Consider the following 14,998-nt stretch of genomic DNA (forward strand, 5'->3'; position numbering starts at 1 on the left):
TGTCAATTAAAATGGAGAAACCTTAATACTCCCCTCTAGGGTAATTTTAAATTTCATCTGGACTAATCCTGAAAAAAAGATAGGATTTTTCTTTTAGAAGCCACTAGATGATCTGGGGGAAAGTACCCTAAGGATGGTGTATGCCTGATTACTGTACACAAGGAAAGAAAGATACGGAATGGGGCACAAATATAACAATTTCTTGGACACACTTGCCCCCAGTTTCATTTTCTGAAATACTGACAGGCTGCCTTAAAACCAAGACTCTTGCAGCAAATGATTTTAATTTTAAAGGAGTCCTAGTACAGAGCACTTCTTTGTAAACCTCATCTGCATTTTTCTTAAGAAAACAGCCAAGGTTTTCACTTCACAGAACCAGGATTTGCATTCTCCAATTATCTCCAACTTGAAGGTTACAGAGTAATCTAAGTGGGGGAGGGGAAAGTTTACTGAAACAGCTGTAAACACAAACTCAAGTAATCAAAGCCGTATTTGGAGGCTTAAAATTTGGTGGCCCTTTACCCCTTTAGACAATCAACTGCTTCCCAGTGGGGTAGAAACCTACCAATAATTTACATAAGAAATTAGCAACCAAAATTTACATCTGAATGGCAAACCCCAGAAGCCCATCAGGTGTTAAGTATCTGCTTATCTAAATTGCCTCTAAAAATAGCTTTACCTTCCTGTGAGTCTTAGGTAAATAGAAGATTTCCCATGAAGGGAAGCTGGTCTGCTGACACAAACCCAGGTACTATATTGCCCTATTCCACTGTCAATTTCATTAGGAAAATGTCAGGGCTGTTCTGCCTTTGAGTGAGAGGACTCTTAGAACTGCCTTAAATGAACCACACTGAAAGAGCTGTGGACCAACTATAAACTATCAAGAGCTTGTGCTCAGCCATGTCCAAACTCTACAGCCCCATGGACTATAGCCCACCAGGTGCTCTGTCCAGGGAATTTTCCAGTCAAGAATATTGGAGTCAGTTGCCATTTCCTTCTCCAGGGGATCTTCCCCACCCAGGGGTCAAACCCACGTCTCTTGCGTCTCCTGCATTGGCAGGTGGATTCTTTACCACGATCAGATTATGAACTAATTAGAAATCAGACTGGGATAGCCAGGAAGCAGGACCATATACCATTAATGGAGGGAAGAGAATATAATTTGTTATGTGACCAAAAACATGAAATACTGAAAATGTTTAAGTAAGATTTTCTTTTTTAAAAGTGTGGTTAAAAGCCTTTGTAGAAGAGGAGGCTGACAAGATAAGTAAAATGGGATGATAAAAACATGTTCATTTTAATCTTCTATTGATAACAGTATACTGGATGAATGTTCAAAATACATGGAAAAGGTAAATATTAAAACACATGATATCTGTTGTTTTAAGAGTGGAACAGAAAGAAGTAGAGAGATCACTTTGGAGCAGCATTCTTGCAGGAAGTTCGTGAGGCATTGAAAAAGTCCTGAGCTAGGCCTAGGCTTGTCTTTGCCACACACCATGTCAGAGAAGTCATTCAATGGCTGTGTCTCTCAGTCTCTAGATCTATAAGATGGGGTGATAATGCTTGGCTTTCTTAATAGACACGTGCTATGAAGTCACAGGCAATAATGTGAGTGAAAGCATGATTACTCCTCATTCCTTTCTATGGTGGTTTCCAGCCTTAAGCACCCAATCAATTATTAGAAACTAGCCAGACAATATTAAAGGAACTGAAAAATAAAAAAGGAAACTCACCGTCTGTAGTGCAAGAGCCTTCAGGGGCAGGTTTCTGTGAATAGGGAATTGGTGGGCTATTTGAATCTGACATATCTTCATCATCTTCGTCATCTTCCATTTCATTTACTGTGAGGTTGTTAGAAAAATCCAGGCTGCCATTTTGGGTGTATCGGTGTACCAAGTCTTTATCCAGATCCTCCACCTTGGGTTTTACATCTGGGAAAGCAAATAAATCATAGCTAATTTAATAAAAAGATGCATATGGGGAGATAACCAAAAGAAAAATCCATAGTTCTGAAAAGATATCTGAGGACAGGGAGACAGGCATTGGCTAACATTTAACCCACATATTTCAGAGATCCCCAGATCTAGAATTCCCACTTCTTTTAAAAGGCATGTAGAAATGTGTGGGATTGAGAAACTTACCTGCAGAGGAGAAAGGATGCTGGTCAGGATCCAGGTACAGCTGGGAAAAAATTGGTCGTGGTACCACATTACTACATCTCAGAGAGGCTTCAATGGAGTTGTGGAGAGCTTCTTCAAATCGAGCAGATTTCAGTTGCCCAGCATATGAATTCCCCATGGTCTATACCACCCCCACAAAGGAAAAGAAAAAGGAGAAAGTTGACATTAGTAGAGGGTTATATGTATGCAAAGTACACACAGAGCTGATATAAACTATACCCACATATCCTTTACAATAGAAACTATATGAACTATACATTTCTTGAGATAACTTATCAGTTTATCTATTCTACACTTTTGCTTCTTGTCTTCAGAGTCCAAAGGGGCTTTCAAAAAGTCCCTTTAAGGGATCTTGTGTCTAAGGATCAAACCACAATAAGTGCTTTAAGCGAAGTTTCTCCAACTAGTAAATCAAGATTGACCTGTCAATCATGCAACCCAGCACAGTGACAAGGGGGCCACACCTTGTCCTTAAACTGGTGAGTGGTGGGCTGCCATAACCCCAAGGAACACTATCAGTGGTTTCAGAGGAAATATCAAATTACTTCTCTCTCTACTAAGATTTTATTACCCTAGGAGGATTCTTCTCTGAAAAAGAAAAAAAATAAATAAATGAAAGCTTTGTGATAATATATTTAATTGGTGAATTCCTAAAAGCAAGATTTGAGTCTTAAAATTCAAAGAACTCATTCATGTATTATTAGTATTTATTTGAAAAACAATGCTGTTTCTTTTGCTTAGTTTGAATCACAGTCTTATTTGGGACCTCAGGAAAGCACAGAATAAGAAGTTTTGATGCAATCACCTTTAGTTCTCATTGATAGTTACAAAAATTTCCATATATCTTAATAATAACTAATTTATTGGGTGCTAATTATTAGCTATGCTAATGATTGTTCAAGGACCCCAAGACCCTTTCTGGGTTCCATGAGGTCAAAAGTCTTTTCAAACCATTATTAGGATATTATTTGCCTTTTTCATTCTCATTCTCTCAAACATTTACAGTGGAACTTTCTAGAGGCTATTTCATGAGTGACACCACAACAGATTGAAGGCAGAAGCTGACAGACTACTCTTTCTACTAACTTTTTTTGGGGGAAATACATTTATTTTCCATGTATAATGGGTTTATTGTTAACTTTTAAAATTATTAAGTATTATGAAATTTTCTTAGTTTTAATTTCTAATAAATATAATACACATAAACAAAACTCATTTAAGAGTGTAAAGAGGTAATGAGATGAAAAGCCTGAGAACTGTTGGGCTAGAGGATATACCAGGCACTTCCTAAAAATTATTTTAACTCTCAGTATTCTGAAGTAGGGCTTCCCAGGTGATGCTTGTGGTAAAGAATCCATCTGCCAATGCAGGAGATGCAAGATATGTGTGTCTGATCCCTGGGTTGGAAAGCTCACTAGAGGAGGAAAGTGCAATGCACTCCAGTATCCTTGCCTGGGAAATCCCATGTACAGAGGAGCTTGGTGGGGCTAGAGTCCATGGGGTAGCAAAGAGTTGGATATGACTGAGCAATTAAGCACACACATATATATCAAATAATTATACTGTATACCTAAAACTAATGCAATGTTACATATCAACTATATCTCAATAAAACTGGAAAAAATAAATTACTAAGCTTTTCTTATGATAAGTACATGTGCCAAAGTATACATATAATACTCAATCAAAAGTTGTAAGTTGAAGAAAATCAACAAAGCCTCTCAAATGAAATTTTCCTGAAATACTAAGGTTTTTTTTAAGGTTTAAGGAGTAGTAGTATGATATTCTTAAAGAATTAAGTTTACATATTTTAGAATTAAAACATGAAATTTTAATTTCATGTTTTTTATTTTCTGAAACAATTTGAAGACAGGATTCAAACAGGAAGTACTAAAATATATGAAACAGGTAATCAAAAACCAAGGTTTTGTTCAAACTTGTAAAACCCTACCAGAACAAGTATAAACATTCAATTTTTCTACAGCAACTTATTTTTCAACAGAACCACACACAATCAAAACAGAGTGGAGGTTGCAAGAGAAATATACCATGTCACTCGTATATGCTTCTAAGTCAAAATCCAATGGCCATTTGACCTTTATTCCTCACTGAAGGGAGAAAAATATGAGGAACTAGCATGGTTACTCATGGGATTTCTTACTGCAAAAAACAATAGAATAACTTCAAAGATGGACCTTTAGCCTTTCTCCAGAGCACCAAATGCCTGAAAATCTTGCCTCTTCTTAATCTGTTACCTGCTCAACAAGTTATCTTCCTTTCATCATTGAAAACCTACATTCTCCAAGGGACCTTTTTGGTTGAATAAAGAAGTACTCAACTATACATGGAAGATTACATAATCTTAATCCCTTCAATTTATACATGGTTTAAGGAGTAATATGATAGATATGGCAAATAAATATTGTGCTGGTTAAACTATTAAATCAATATAAACAGGGGTGATCCAGTTTCACCATCATAGAAGATACACAGAATATAGAAGCATAACCCTGTGAAATGCTCAGATGAAGACAACAGTAAGTTCCCATAGAACAGCCTTGGGAGAGCAAAAAGAAGGGGCTGACTATTCCAGATGAAAACATAACCAGGCAGTTTTAAAAATGATAATTATAAGGTGAAGAATGACAAAATTGACCCCAAACTTCTTCGATGCTGAGTGTCAAGTTCTTCATTGACAGTTCAGTGCTACCCAAGGTCAAAAGAAGAATTTTTAGTGCAACGTGTTCTTAATATCTTGGAGAAGAAAATGGCAACCCACTCCAGTATTCTTGTCTGGAAAATCCCATGGACAGAGGAGCCTGGTGGGCTAGAAGTCATGGAGTTGTAAAGACTCAGACACGACTGAGCAAATGAGCGTTCTTAATATCATATGCTGTACATAATATTTAGGGTCACTGAAATCACTGGCCTTATCCACCTAGATTACTGAATCCCTTCCTCTGAATCTCAAAGAGCCCCCAGGCATAACATCCCACTGAAAGTGAAGAAGTTGTAGTCACTTCAGTTATGTCCGACTCTTTGCAACCCCATGGACTGTAGCCCACCAGGCTCCTCTGTCCATGGAATTCTCCAGGCAAGAATGCTGGAGTGGATAGCCATTCGCTTCTCCAGGGGATTGTCCCAACCCAGGGATCCAACATGGGTCTCCCACATTGCAGGCAGATTCTTTACTGTCTGAGACATCAGGGAAGCCTGACATCCCACTGAAAGTCAGTGTGAATAAATCTAACTTCAGGTCAGAAAATGGAGAAATGCTTTTTAGAATCAGTTGTTAAATGAAATACAACAAGAACAGACTGTGACTCCTGTACAAAGGCACATATTTTATGTCTCTGGCCATCATTGTCTGTGAGACTGCACTATATTGCTTTCCCATGTTTCCTTTTATTGTTGTGAAATTACACAGGGAAAACTATATTAATTGTCTTGGCATAGCACCACAGACCTCTGAGACGCGAATAGGCACTCTTGGGGTAATCTCTAAAAAAGGTACAGTACCCTATACGAGCTCTTTCAACACCATAATTAATTGCTGAAAATGCAAGTGGGATCAAGTGCAAACCACCAGGACAGTGTAGTTTGGTGTCTTTCTACTCTTCCTTTACCCCTTCTCTACAGAAGGACAGGGGCTTCCCATGTCCGAAAGTGGTAAAGAATCTGCCTGCCAATCAGGAGACACAGGTTCAATCCCTGGGTCGGGAAGATCCCCTGGAGAAGGAAATGGCAACCACGCCAGTATTCTTGCCTGGGAAATCCCATGGACAGAGGAGACTGGTGGGTTACAGTCCATGGGGTGGCAAAGAGTCGGACACGAGTGAAGTAACTAAGCATCATGCACGTCATTGTTAGCGTCACAGGGAATGGTCACAGTGGTGGTCGTGGTGGTGATGGCAGTAGCAGTAATTGTCATCACTGTCATTGTCAAGAAATCTGAAAGGAAACATTCTTTGTCAAACCACGATGATAACAGTAACATAGGGGAACTCAGTAACCGCCAGGAAAATACAATTACTGCCTCCATTTTTAGGAGAACCAAGGTCTAGAGAAGTTCAGGAACTTGCCCAAGGTCATACTATGAGGAAAAGGCCAAGACAGGAGCGGAATCTAATCAGTTTGTCTACGGCAGCGGACGTCTTAGGTTATCTAATCATGTATGCCATTCTGTAGTTAAAACACCTACAATAATGACCCAATTGGGAAAAATGCATATTATGTAAACGCCTACTAAATTGTGAAGCCAAGCCAAAATAAATAAATAAAAATCAAGGAAAAGGAGCTTTGTTTGCTGATTTTTCCTTGTCTACCCATCTGCTCAGATGCTCATTCATGTCCAACTCTTTGCAACCTTATAGACCATAGCCCACCAGGCTCCTCTGCCCATGGAATCCTTCAGGCAACAGTACTGGAGTTGTGTGCCATTTCCTCCTGCAGGGAATCTTCCCAACCCAAGGATCAAACCTGAGTCTCTTATGGCTCCTGCACTGGCCAGTGGACTTTTTTTAAACAATGGTGCATCTACATATTCAGGGGCTGCAATGCGAGTTTTAATGTCGGATACCCGACAGTCACAAAGACAAGCACCAATTTAAAAAATTGAAACAAAATAAAAACACCACCTCTCCTCTCAATGAACAAACCCAAACCTCACTGTAAATGTTAGATGAAAGATATGAACAAAGAGTAAAGTACTTCACAAAGAATAACAGAATTGCCCTCGGTTGTCTTTGGAGTTTGATTCTAGGACTCTGGTGGACAGATCAGTATCCACCAATGCCTGAGTCCCTTACATAAAAAGACTGGTACAGCCTTCTGAACCAATGATCAAGTTTAGTATCACTTCTTTTAGTATCAAAAGTGAGGCAATGAGACCCTGTGGGCCTCCCCACGGGAAGCAGCATGAAGCATACACAAACCACCTAGGACTTATTCCTGCCAAAGGGGGTAAGGAATGTAGTCAAACTCTAGAGCTAACTTCCATTTATGGGGTGAAGGACTAAGTTAAATGAAACCACACGGAAACAAGCAGATTCAGAAAGAGGGACAAGTAGACAGAGCAGTACTCCGGTTTCTGAGAGGAGCAAGGTTATCTAGTTTGTAAGTGATGGAACTAGAATTCAAATTTTGACTCAAAAGCATGTTTGTTTGTTTTTTCCCTGCTAAACCAAGCTATTTGAAGTAGAAAAAAAAGTGAGTGAAAATGATACATTCTGTTTGTGTGTACTTGTTTTTGATTCGAATTTTTTTTAGGCACAATTCATTGACTGTGTGCCAGGCATAGTACTAAATGCTATGCTATGCTAAGTCACTTCAGTCGTGTCTGACTCTGTGCGACCCCATAGACAGCAGCCCACCAGGCTCCCCCCTCCCTGGGATTCTCCAGGCAAGAACACTGGACTGGGTTGCCATTTCCTTCTCCAATGCATGAAAGTGAAAAGTGAAAGTGAAGTCGCTCAATCGTGTCTGACTCTTAGCGACCCCATGGATTGCAGCCTAACAGGCTCCTCTGTCCATGGGATTTTCCAAGCAAGAGTACTGGAGTACTAAATAGACAGCTTCAAATAACTTATGAGTTGTTACTTATCTTTTTCTCTATAGATGTTGTCACCTACTTTCCAAAGTTTAACAATCATCCACCCAGCCAGACAGCATTTATAAAAATCCTACTGTTCAAGTAGTTAAGCACATAGGGTCTGGAGTCACATGGCCTTAATTCAAATCCTACACCCACTACCCTGTATGATACTGGACAAGTTACTTAATCTATCATCTGTAAAATGGGGCAATACAATCAGTATCATAGATTTCTATGAGAATATACAAGATTTTATGTTTTTAGAATAGTGCCTGGCACAAAATAAATGTGCAGAAAATTTTAGAAGTACTATGTAGTGTTTTCTTTTTTTTGGTAAGCTTGGTGCTACGTTGAGGATACTAAGAAAAGTTGAGATGTATCTCCTTGTATATTTTGGAGGCAGTGTTCTAGCAACAAATGACCACCAATGTAAAACTTCCCCAAACCGGTATTTGGTGATATATACAATTCACTTATTGGGACTTCCCTCGTGGTTCAGACGGTAAAGCATCTGCCTACAATCCGGGAGATCTGGGTTCAAACCCTGGGTCGGGAAGATCTCCTGGAGAAGGAAATGGCAACCCACTCCAGTATTCTTGCTTGGAAAATCCGATGGACGGAGGAGCCTGGTAAGCTACAGTCCATGGGGTCACAAAGAGTCGGACGTGACTGAGCGACTTCACTTCCACAATTCACTTATTAAACTTTACAATCATATATACATATCATTACTGCCTCTTACAGCTATCAGATTCTTTGGCTTTGTATAAAAAATTCTTATTTAAGGCATTGCTGTTTAATGCCTGTTAACACACCCTTGCTCTGTTAAACATATTCCCTGATAAGAGAGATACTATGTGATCATTGAACCAAGAAACCAAACATGGTTCTTGCAAGTTCTCAAAGAGTCTATAATTCAAAATTAAAAACAAGCATATAGTTACAGTTCTTTTATGCTCTTTTCTCATTTTATGTATTCTTTTAAATTGATATTTGTTGCTCTAATATCTGTCTGACTTTCCCATTAAACTGCAACCACTTGGGGCAAAACATTGTGTTTACAACTGGAGTTGAATTTAAACAAAAAAGAATATATTGAGCTTTTTTGCGTCTTACTCAATTTTACAGTAAACAAGTTTGAAGAGATATTATGTCTTGTCAAGCACATTCCAAAAAAGGCACAAAATTTATGATGCATTCAAAACAAAAGTGTTCTATTTCATTTTTAGTCATTCTCCTTGCTGAAAATCTTTAGAAAATGCAAACAAATTAAAAGACAAAATTTCGAGCCTCCTTTAATAGTTCTGTACATTTAAACCTGGGTGACTCTCCTTGGACAGTTTCTGAAGCCAAAAGTATTTTAAGTACTGAAATAAAAACCTAGCCCTAGTTACTTTATTCTAAGATTAACTGTTTTTAACTAATATACTTAGGGATATGTAATATGTCCTGAATTGCCATAGAAATGCTTATTGTTATATGTGAACTAATTTCATAATGATTATATAAGAGCTGTCATAATTAAAAGATAAGGCATAATGCTATCTTTTCCTTTCTGACAGGGAATTACATGTTACTACTGGAAATTTTTACTTTCTTCCTTGGAATACCAGAAATTCTTCTGTAAAATAAACACATCTCGTCAAGACCCTCTGGAACTAGTATAATTACCAGAGGCAATTGCTGTGTCAGATCAAAGAAACAAAACAATAATAGGCAGCGTGTGACCTCTAGCATGTCGCCAGAGACCAATTTTTCAACAGGCAGAAGAGTCAGTAATCCAGAACAGAAAACATTAAATAACCAGAAATGCTTCCAAAGTGTGGCTTAGCACATCCATCAAGGCTGCCACATTCAGAGAGTTCTGAGTCTCTGTGGTTTCTGAGGACAAACTTCTGGGGATTTATCACAACAGTCATTAAAATCTGCATAAAGCACCAGAGGCAAAAACCAATTTCCCAAATGCAGAGTAGAATTTCAAAAGATATTACAATAATTTTCCAAATGTCATAGGATGCTTTAACCAGTAGAGTGGGAAGAACACATATGGTTCAATAATTTCCATATAACATTCACCTAATTTTTCTTTATTTACCTGCCCCCATTCTGTTTGGAAAGCAGGCAAAGAACATTAGCCCAATAAATATAATTAGTAAGAACACCTTAAAGACTTCTGCAGGTTTTTCGTTTTGTTTTGGTAATACTGGGTCACTAAATCCAAAACCAGGGCTTTGGTCTCCTTTGTAATGTATGTAGTTGACTGATAAGAATCATAAGGGTACAGAGGGGTAAAGAAATTCCCATTCATGTAATGATAGAGAGAAATACATTTAAAATGCACTTTTAAAAAGCACCACGAATAAAACTGTGCCTTAGTAAAGCAAAATCTGATTGATTTTCTTAGCTGCTACTGCAACATCTTCCTTCAAAATCAGATGTGAATGAGGGACTGAACACACGTATCTGAACTGTTTAACTTGCAAGCACTCATTCTGCTGGTGATTTAGAGACTAATAAAAGAAGGGCTTAGCATAAAGGAAAAGCACTGGATATGCAAAGCCACTGTGAACATTCAGTTCTTGTATGGATGCGTTACTCTTGCTTCCTTCTTCTTTCCACTGTCATTTGCCCTATCTTTCCATCTTCTTATCGTATTAACATTGTTAATTCTATTTGTCAGTTTTGCCGCAGTTTCAGCGCTACTTAAACAGCTGTGGGTTTTCTCTAGGCAATTATCAGCCACTACACTTAGGTTTCTAAATTAGTTGTTGAAAGGCACTTTAGCCTTGGGAAAATAGACACAGCGCACACTGCCTCACTAAGCCTTACGTTTATGTGCGTGTGGCTTTAAAACAAAAACTTATTTTAAAGCATTAAAAAATTACACACACAAGTAATTCAAACTTATTGTAAAGTTATCAATGAGCAAGAAAATACTTAACAAAACCTATTCTGTACTACTCATCACTTTATCTTTTCCCCTTTACAATACAGATGGCAATACACACGCTCTATGTCTATGTACATGTATAGAGTATATAAACTGGGACATCAAAATACTGCCAAATTCCTCTAACTTTTACTACCTGTCTGCCAGGTGGCAACATCTTTGGAAAGTCTCCACAGTCATGTAAGTGGTATCTTGAGGTCATGGCAAAGAAAGTTCTTCCCACATGCAGATTTCCACCCCACCACCCCACCCCCACCACCCCTTTCTCCATTTCCCTCTAAAGAGAAAATTCTGTATTTCTATTCTCTTTTCTTCTTCTGCCCTCTTGACTCTGACATTGGTTTTCTCCTTACTACTACAAAATGTACCAGAAGCACAGTCAGGGAGAACCCCCACGCTTAAGGTTATTCATCGGCTGATACCCATTTCTACGAAATACAACTAAATTAAAAAACAAAAATTCTGTAATCCAAAAGTAAATGACACTTCATGAGCCGTTTATTCCTTTTATGTTAAAATAAACTCAAAGAACTTTCCAGAGTTAAGTTTTGGTGTTTTTAAAGGTTTATACTATTCTGCTTTGGGGTCAGTCAAAAGCTTGTTAGAGTGATTTTAAAATTAATGTAAACTAGTTGCTTACCCACCTCTCCCCACCCCCAACTCGTGCCACTTTCTGCTCCAAGGAAAGGAAAAGGTGATATTTCAACAGTGTAAAATTCTTCACTGAGAGACAAACATTAAAATGATAAACATTTTGGAAAGCAAAGTACACTTCAAACCCTAACTGTTCTTTCAGACCTATATTGACTCTTATAGTCGTTGCCAACATTTGGTAAGGATTATCCTTCCATTAGGCAAAAGCAAGCATTCCTTAGATAAATCAGGAGTTTTTGCCATGAGACTCATAAAACCTTTTCACAACACAAGATTTTCAAGAGAATCCTTGAAGGTTTTAGGAGGCTGCTTCTTTTACTCAGTAACAAAATACACCCCATGGTGTCTCACTGACCCCACTCAGCTGTCCTTTGACCTCTTCAATTGTTGAAGCCTAACTCCAGGGCCCACAGAATTTGCCTCCCATATCAAAAAGGCGACTGAGGCTTCCTCCTAGCACCTGGTGTAACAAAACCCAACAGTGTCTCCCTCTCGGGCCACTTTCCAGATGTTCCAGGCCCAAATGTTAAGCCAGTACTAGGTTTCAGGATCTGCGTGGTCACCACGCAGGAGCAACAGGAACCGAGCTGAAGTGGCAATGACCCCTCTTGTTCTTTTTGGCCTCAAAAGGATACGACGGGTCATAAAAGAGGAAAAGATCTTTGGCCTCTCTTGGAAATACCAGGCTATTTAAGTACACTGTAACTTCCAAAAGGAGGGAGCCGGTCTTGGTTATGCCCTGACAGTCAAGAGTTACCTAAGCAGTGTCCCTAAACTCTTAATTCTAAGAGGATTTTTTATTTTCTTTGACATAGAAGGGGAAAAGGACAGGATCACCTTTCTCCCGCTCCTTGCATTCAAAGGCTTCCAAAAACAGAAACAGAAAACTTTTATAAAACTTTTAAAACATACATCTCAGGGTATATGATTAAAAAATGTAAATACATGCAGTCACTAGAGGCTGTTTGGTGTTCTCCGCCGAGGCCAATAATCTGACGTCTCTCTTGTTAGACAAGTTGAAAGATAAAACCACAATCAACAAAGAACCAAGAGCTGAATTCTTATTGTCTTAATTTAGGTATGCAGGAAATATAACACAGAGGCTGTTGTAAGAAAAAAGAAAAACCTTAAAGCTGAGAAAGTGTTTTGTTGTGGGTTTTTTTTTTTTTTTGGTGGCGAGGATGGGGGAGGGGAAGGGAAAGCAAAGAGGAGAGAAAACAGGAGAGGAGCTCATAGAAATATCTGCTTCATCAGTTTAAGTGCCAAAGACAGGAGCTTTATTTAGATTCTAAAATGTCCCCCCACCCCCAGAATTTGACCATGAAAGATGTGGATGGGGGGGCATATTATAATTGTACAATACCTTGGTGTATTTATTAACATTTTTGAACCATGTTCATGATTTAGTTGGGCTGTCAGCACTTCAGGGAGCCTGTTGCCTAGATTTTACTTGATTAAAGCTTTTTTGTACCTGCAAAAACAAAAAATAATATATACATAAAGACATGAGCTAATTTCCAAACGAATTATATTCCACAATACAGTAACTTAAATATTTACAATTCTACAAATATTGCAACTAAAAAACTTATCAGTCTTACACAATTCCATATAGATTACCAAGGGCAAATACAATATTCCTCTTTTCCCAGACGATCACTCTTTACATACCTGGAAGTAATTCCTTTTTAAGATCTCACCCTACTAAATGTAATTGGAATAAATCTGTTAAGTCTGCATTTTGGACAGGTGTTACCATAATGCTTAAAGCCCACAGATTATTTTTATTTTTAGGAGAGAAATTGGTGAAAGATAATTTCCTTACTCAAAGGAGTTTGAGTTTTATAATTTCTGGTGCTAGACCAAAATTTATCTTCTTAAAGAAGTATCAAAAATTTAAGACATAACCAATATTGACTAAAATTATTTTTCAACTTTTTGAAATGAACGGTTTAATAATTTCCAACAAACAAAGCCTGCAAGAATAAAAGCAACTACTGTTTCCTATCCTTTTGATTAGTGTATTCCTAAAAGAAATTAAACTAAATAATTATAATTACATATAACTGGTTGAAAATTACAGTGAACATATTCTTCTGCTAAGTAGATTACAGTCAATATACAAGAAAATATGGTCAGAAGAAGAAAATGAAATAAGAACTATTTTTCACTGATTTTTATACATTACTTAGAAGTGTTTCTATTTTGTCATTATGTCTAAAGAGAAAATAAAAGAGGATTTTTTAAAGAATATACTAGTTTCAATGCATATTTATAGTACTAAAATATGTAAAGTAATATCAATGTATATTTTCTTTAAACAAAGCTTTCACTTTATTTCCCTTTTAGGACAACTTGAAAGAGAAAAGAACCATTTTAGATTTTGAAATAAAAATATCTTACCTCCCTTACAGTCAGAAGAATGTCTTCAGGCAAAAGCACAATTAAAAATGCAAGACCTGGATTTTCAATCTCATGCATTTCACACCCACCCATCCACCCACCCACAAGTAGACATCTTTTTGTGGGTCAAGAGTCTTGCTCCCTCCATCCGAACCTAAGATTACCCCATATGGTCAGCAAGGTCAAACTGCATTACTGCCAATGAAACTATATGACTCCACAAGGACCTTAATGATTTAAAAAAAAGGAAAAAAAAAGGTCAGTAATCCAATTCCAGTGGCTTCAGAGTCTAAAATTGCTAATTTTTGGCCACGTGCTGCACACTTCACCTGCTAGTAATGACATTTTTGTATTTTCTTCTAATTACACTCAAAGCTAAGACCTTTGGCCCCGGGCCACAGACCCCTATTCAGGCTGCGCACATTCTCTTAAACGACCTGATCCTTTGTTGTCACCCTTTCTCTTTCATCTATTATTTACACCCATAGAGAAGGAAGACACTCCACCATTTGTAAAGCTTAAAGCTTCTAATCATCTTCATTTCTTTGCCTTTCAACCTACAGTTTTTTTCATAGACGAATGCCAAAAAGTTTGACAAAATCATTTTTTTTCCAACCACATACTTTTCCCTCCTTCCCTTTTCTTACTGCTTGCTAACCTCCTTCCTGTCCCTTCTCTACCACAGAAGGTACTCTTGATCAGCCAGCATTCACAAATTTTGACTTTCACCAACAAAACAAATTTCTAACTATAATGCAAAATCTCCATCTTGCTCTCACAGATTGATAACAAGTATATTTTTCTCCTCAAAGAGCTGATTAAAGTGGAAGTTTACTTAAAATAACTTACTATCTGCTTCAGCCTCCCTAAGGCATGAGCACAGGATTTTCAGAATTCCCCTGCAAAAATGTCAAAGAAGCTTCATTGAACAGTTAGGATGTTAGTTATGTAGCTGAAACTTTTCAAACATTTTATTATCTGCAGATGCTCAAATGCTTACAAGAAAGAAAACAAAAAGAGGAAGGAAAGCATAACAAAAAATACATACAAAGAAAATTTTACCAATAAAAGAATTTGTAAATTATTACCACATCCAAACAGCAAAGTCCTTACATAAAACATTCTATATCATTGTAATCTCCCAACATTTTCCCCACGCTAAAAAAAATATATATCAAAACACATTTTGAAAATCCAAAGCACAGAACTGTTTAC

General features: G+C 37.7%; 1 protein-coding gene across 15 annotated transcripts in view; it reads right to left on the reverse strand.

The window, feature by feature from the left end:
• The window catches only part of GREB1L (GREB1 like retinoic acid receptor coactivator), a 245,933-nt gene that overhangs the window by 107,706 nt on the left and 123,229 nt on the right, over nt 1–14,998 (reverse strand). For 13 of the 15 annotated variants that reach the window (XM_061399778.1, XM_061399773.1, XM_061399774.1 and 10 more), the window contains 3 exons: nt 12,744–12,851; nt 2,145–2,304; nt 1,737–1,934 (listed from right to left, as the gene is read on the reverse strand). In XM_061399778.1, the coding sequence (XP_061255762.1) occupies nt 1,737–1,934; nt 2,145–2,301 (355 nt within the window). In that variant the 5' untranslated portion in view covers nt 2,302–2,304; nt 12,744–12,851. The other 2 variants (XM_061399777.1, XM_061399775.1) reach the window with 2 other exon arrangements.

Source organism: Bos javanicus, chromosome 24 (genome assembly GCF_032452875.1).
Source record: "Bos javanicus breed banteng chromosome 24, ARS-OSU_banteng_1.0, whole genome shotgun sequence".
NCBI classification, from domain to species: domain Eukaryota; kingdom Metazoa; phylum Chordata; class Mammalia; order Artiodactyla; family Bovidae; genus Bos; species Bos javanicus.